At 34.0% G+C, this 5,589-nt stretch overlaps 1 protein-coding gene across 2 annotated transcripts; it reads right to left on the reverse strand.

Annotated features, from left to right (window-relative positions):
- Positions 1-631: 631 nt before the first annotated feature.
- Positions 632-5,214, reverse strand: GNGT1 (G protein subunit gamma transducin 1). Of its 2 annotated transcripts, none has more exons than XM_035253862.3 (3): positions 5,137-5,214; positions 4,939-5,042; positions 632-904 (listed from the first exon to the last, which is right to left on the reverse strand). In XM_035253862.3, the coding sequence occupies exons 2-3, from the start codon at positions 5,032-5,034 to the stop codon at positions 776-778; spliced, it is 225 nt and encodes a 74-aa protein (XP_035109753.1). In that variant the 5' UTR covers positions 5,035-5,042; positions 5,137-5,214; the 3' UTR covers positions 632-775. The 2 variants fall into 2 exon arrangements, with proteins under 2 accessions (XP_035109753.1, XP_002751643.1); XM_002751597.6 differs by having other exon boundaries at positions 4,939-5,045.
- Between the last annotated feature and the right edge of the window lie 375 nt (positions 5,215-5,589).

Raw genomic sequence — 5,589 nt, forward strand, 5'->3', positions numbered from 1 at the left:
TTCATGAGGATAGGGCAAAATAGCATGTATCTTAAAGGATTTTGGAAATTTTGTCCAGATCCTTTCTCGGTAATAATACTAGTTAACACTTATTGTATCTTACCATGGGCAAGGTAATATGCTGTTATAGTTGTGTTAGTAAAACAGAAGATACAACCATTATTTTCTTCATCCTATGCTAGAAGAAACAAATTTAGAAAGAACTAAGTAGCTTATCCAAAGTCAGTTAGGCAGTAAAGTCCTAAATGCATGCTCATAACAATGATTCTGGTGTGGTTCAATTCACTGTGCTCTGTGACCACAGGCTGAACCCTTAAGCCAGTTGGCATTCTGAGGAAAAGTCATAAGATAGGTGACCTGTGTATCAGAGGAATGTTTCCTAATTCGTAAGCAAGAGAAAGGTTGGGAAGAAAAATAGAAGTTTAACCATAAAATTTCTGGGTAGAAAGCTATAAATATTGAAAGGGAAGTGAAAAAACATAAAACAGTAAATACGTGCTGACAACTTAGAATAATATAGACTCATTCATAAAACATAGTAATTCTTTTTAAAGAAAGTTAAGCAATATTTATTGTCAATTATATATTAAACCCTGTGCCAGATATGTTAAGGAAAACATAGACTGATGGGTTTACCTCATCCCAATTTTTATTAAAAGTTTGCATCTATAAATTTAAAAATCATATACATGCTTAGTAATAGTATCACATATGAGAAAAATCCATATTGTCATTAACATTTGAGATATTCCCAAGGATTTTTTTTTTTTCTGTATTATGAAATCACGCAACCTCCTTTGAGCTCCTTGAAGGGATTTTTTTCCTCTGGGACACCCTTTACCAGTGGATCCTCGCCAGATCGTTCTTCAACATAATCTCTTACTTCTTCACAACATTTGGATACCTTAAGGGGTAGGAAAAAGGGATGACTCATTTAGTTTAAAGCAGAATACTCCAGATGCCAGTAATTATTTATTACAATAAATTTTCATGCTGTATATTTTCTCTATGATTCTCTCTGCTTTCTGCCAATGCACGTACTTTGTAGGAAAGAAGAAAGTTTCTCCCTTCCCAGTCCTCCTGGATATATCTCCAGACAAAGGAAAAACAGCTGGCCACGCTCCAGCTAAAGATTCCCAACAGACACTGCCTCCAAATTCCAAGGAGACAAGACCCAGGGATCAGAACACAACTGGCAACAGAAGTCAAGGGTGTCACCAGAGTTCATGTTGATTAAATCTTTTTCCTCATTCCAAAAATGTGACTTGTAAAGGTGGAAGATAATGAATAATTATTACATTCCAGGCTTATCATCATCTCTAAATTATCAGAAGTAGACACATGTAATTTTACTTCACATTCATCTACAATGATTGATCATGGCGGTGCACTAGGTGAGCTCCAAGGGGTCAGGAACCTTTGGCTGATTTGTTCAATGTATCTCAGGCATCTAGAACAGAACCTGTGTTCTTTAATGCTCGGTGAATAATTTGCTGGACTGAATTATTCGTTTTGTTTATGAGCTTGCTTTTCGCTAATCTGCACCATTATAGTAATGATTTAGTAAAAAATCAGGTCTTAACATTTTGATGGACTCAGCTAGAGCCTGTTAATGTCCCACTTGACATTCTTTCTAGAGAGAGATGGTGTTCAATACATTTGTAAATATACATATACACACACACACGCATACACACACACACACACACAAAATCAAATTATTCAAACGATTTTAGCTTCAACTTGTTTTGTTTTCAGTTAGTGTGTCTTTCATGACAGTAACACTGAGCTAGTGGCCATTCCATAGGTTATTTCACCATTTTACTGGTTTTCCAAATGAAATCTTTCTGCCACTTTGTATGTAAATTCAAAGGAACATTTGATATAAAACTTAAGATTATTTTACAACTATGCAAACTCATTATCTACATATTAGAACAAGTTATTTTCAACTCTGGCAAGGAAGCATTTGTTAGGTTAGGTTCTTCCTTCAAAGGATGATACTTGCAGATTTACAAAACTTTTGACATATGCATTAATTTAGATTCACTTTTTTTTTCCTCTTCCTCAATGGTCCCACACTTTCCTCCAAAAGCCACTACTTTTGGCTCCACCCGGATGACGGGAACAGAGGTATAAATTGCTATCCTTAATTTAGTAGTCAGTAAAGGGCTGGTTTTGACAGTGCCTGGCTAGGATCTGAGGAAATGAGAATGGGAGGAACAAATTATCTAAAATTCTATATGTGTATAGGTTTAAAAATTATTTCAATGAGGGTTATGAGAAATATATGTAGTTTAATACAGGATTATAAGGCTCTTCTCATTTACTAGCTATATAGCCTAAGTTAAGGCAGTTCATCTAAGGTTCATTTACTTCATATATAAAATAGGAATAGCTGCATTGGTTGCCTTAAATGCCTAACAGGTGCCTGGCACAAAAAGATGCACAATCAAACGGTAGCTATTTTTAGCTATTACTGCAAAGATTGTCTCAAGTCATTGCCTATTACATTGACTTATAGGCATTGCAAATCTGTCAGCTTTAGAAACTGGATGCAAAGACTTGTCTTACTAAAAAAAATTGAAGTATAATATGAATCAGTCTCATTCACAGAATCAATAATAATAATTCTAAGATAATAATAATATAATGATATAATGCACTTGCTATTACTAGGCATTGTTATCAGAGCTTTGCATATATTATCTTGTTTATTCCTCCCAATTATCCTCTGAATTAGATGCTATTACTACTGCTGGTTTGAAGAAACAGAGGTACAGGTAAATTATAAAACATAGATAAAGGTTACACAGGCAGATAGTTGTTGTGGAGCAAGAATCTAGCTGGGAATATGGTTTCAGAGTATATCCAACTAACCATACTGTACTGATTATCCACTTAACCACTTACCCATACTGAGTATATCCACTTAACCATACTGTACCAATTGTACATCAGAGCTAGGTGATCAGGACCTGGAAGTTCCATTTTTAAATAGAATATGTATATTTATTATATATTATATAAATATTTCTATATATTACATATATTTCTACATATATATAATATTTATTTGGGAGGACACAAATATTCAACCTGATACATATATATGTGTATATATATGTATATATGTGTGTGTATATATGTATATATGTGTGTATATGTATATATATATGTGTGTGTGTATATATATGTATCAGGTTGAATATTTATTTCCTCCAAAAATTCATTTGTTGAATTCCTAACCCCCAAGGTGAGGTTTTTGGTAGGTGATCAGGTGATGAAGACAGAGCTCTCATAAACAGGATTACTGTCCTTATAAAGAGCCCCAAAGAGCTTCCTCACCCCTTTCACCAGGTGAAGACAAAGTGAAAAGACAGGTATTCATGAAGGAGGGATCAGGCCCTAGCTAGACACGGAATCTACTGGTGCCTTGATCTTTTATGCCCCAGCCTCCAGAACTGTGAGAAATACATTTCTGTTGGTTATAAGACACCGAGTCTATGGTATTCTGGTACAGCAGCCTGAACAGACTAAGAGAGTACATGTATATGTATATGTGTGTGTGTATATATATATATGTATGTGTGTTTGTACATGTATATATGGAGCTTTTGCAGTCTGCTATTAAATTGTTTTGATTTCCAAGAAAAGAGAGACACTGAATACTAGGAAAAAGGAACCCCAAATCCTGATAAATGGTGATGTATGTGATGTTTACCCAAAATAAAGAGTCCAAGGTGAACTTACCACAAGTGAATAATAAATATGAAGACAATCACTTTGCCTACAAAACAGCAATCCTGATAATAAAACAGCTTTTGGATATTTTGACTTAAGAAAACTTTCTTTATCCCAAAAGTTTATTTTATTTACTCTGAATTGTAAAAATAAGGACTTTAATTTGTTTGGTGTACATTCTAAGCTTTAGTACTGATTTAATTTTATCTTTACAGCAAAACATGTTTTGCCTGTATGGAAACAGTAACAGGAGAGTTTGAGATTATTATAAACATAGATGAAGCCAAAATACCAGTTTTGTGGGAGTAGGCATTTTGAACAAAGTATGAAGATAACACAAACTCCTTTTTTCTTTGTCCTGATAAAATGAGATGTTTTTAAAATGTAAGATATGTTGTTACCACTTGTGGAGGTTTTATTCTACTATTAATAACTTTCCTAAAATGAAGAGATCTAAAATGCACATCCACGTTCTCCAATAATTTGTCCCTGTTTGTTTAGTGGTTTATTCCTTTGCCATTTCTGCTCCTTCTACTGGCAGTGAACTGTAGGTAACCCTTTCCAAGATTTGTTAGGTGTTTTTAGGAGAAACCAGTAAGTTCTTATGTTTGAACTCATCTTAATTTGCCAAAGAAGAGTAGAATGTACTCATTTATTACTGACTGTAACAGTGCAGGAAGGGATGAAATCATAGCTTAAAGTATTGCAACAATATCAAAACATTCTATCAAAATATCCATATCAAAATATTGCACTACTAAGAGAGGTTTAGAAAAGTAAAAACAAAATGCCGGCATGTATTGCATGTGTGTATTCATTTTACTGCTCAGCTGAAATATGGTTCTGGCTCATGTTCTCCACTTTCTTTCTCTCTTCTTTTTTCTTTTCTTTCTTGCTCCTTTTTTTTTTAACAACTCCTTAAAAATATAAGAGCATTCCTATCTTAGTGGTCATACAAAATAAAGCTATGGATTGGGTTTAGCCATTAAAAAAAATTGTTTGCCAACCTCCTTGATTTAGAATCTAAATCAAGAGATGATTGTGATTTATTATTAATTTTCTTAATCTTTGATAATTTTTATATGAACAATTTAGTTATAACTACATTGAGCCTTTTCAGTCAATATTTTCTAACCTGGTATTCCCAAAGTATCTCTAGCTTAAAATAAAATTCTAAAGAAAGCAGTAACTTACTAGCATTCTTTCCAGTGTCACTTCTTTCTTGAGCTGGTCAACTTCCATCTTCAATTTGTCCTTCTCTGTCAGGTCCTCGATATTGATTACTGGCATCTTTCTGCCTGCTGAAAATGTAGAAGGTTAGTACCTATGCATGAATTGCTGGAGTTATTTCAAGTCAGTCTTAGCCAACACTTCACTCAGCTCTTAACTTACAAAGTAAACTGTTCTTTGTTTTATTTTAAATATCCCACAATAACCAATTTCTCATGAGCTCTCTCTCTTAACAATTCTAGCAATGCACACTAGCCTTGGGATTTTAAAGCTTCTTCCTAATCTTCACTAATATGATTAAGTCGGGCATTTGACCCTAGACACCTGTCAGTAGGTTTGTCGGGAGGGGTGTGTTTAGTCAGCATATAATTTAAAATACTTAAAGCTGCTCCTTGGCCCTGGGCTTTCGTACAGTGTAAAATTTGGGGTTTCCAATCCTTACCTTCAATTTCAAAACCCTTCACCATATGTTTCCTGTCATTTAACTTAGTTTGAGGTCATTTGGAGGATTGCCCACTAATTCCCTAAATCTCTAGAGTATTTAATCTGGTATTAAAAGGGAACCACATAAAAAGTATCACTATAAGTTCATTACAAATAATGGATTGAAATTTG

This window comes from Callithrix jacchus, chromosome 11 (genome assembly GCF_049354715.1).
Source record: "Callithrix jacchus isolate 240 chromosome 11, calJac240_pri, whole genome shotgun sequence".
Taxonomy (NCBI): domain Eukaryota; kingdom Metazoa; phylum Chordata; class Mammalia; order Primates; family Cebidae; genus Callithrix; species Callithrix jacchus.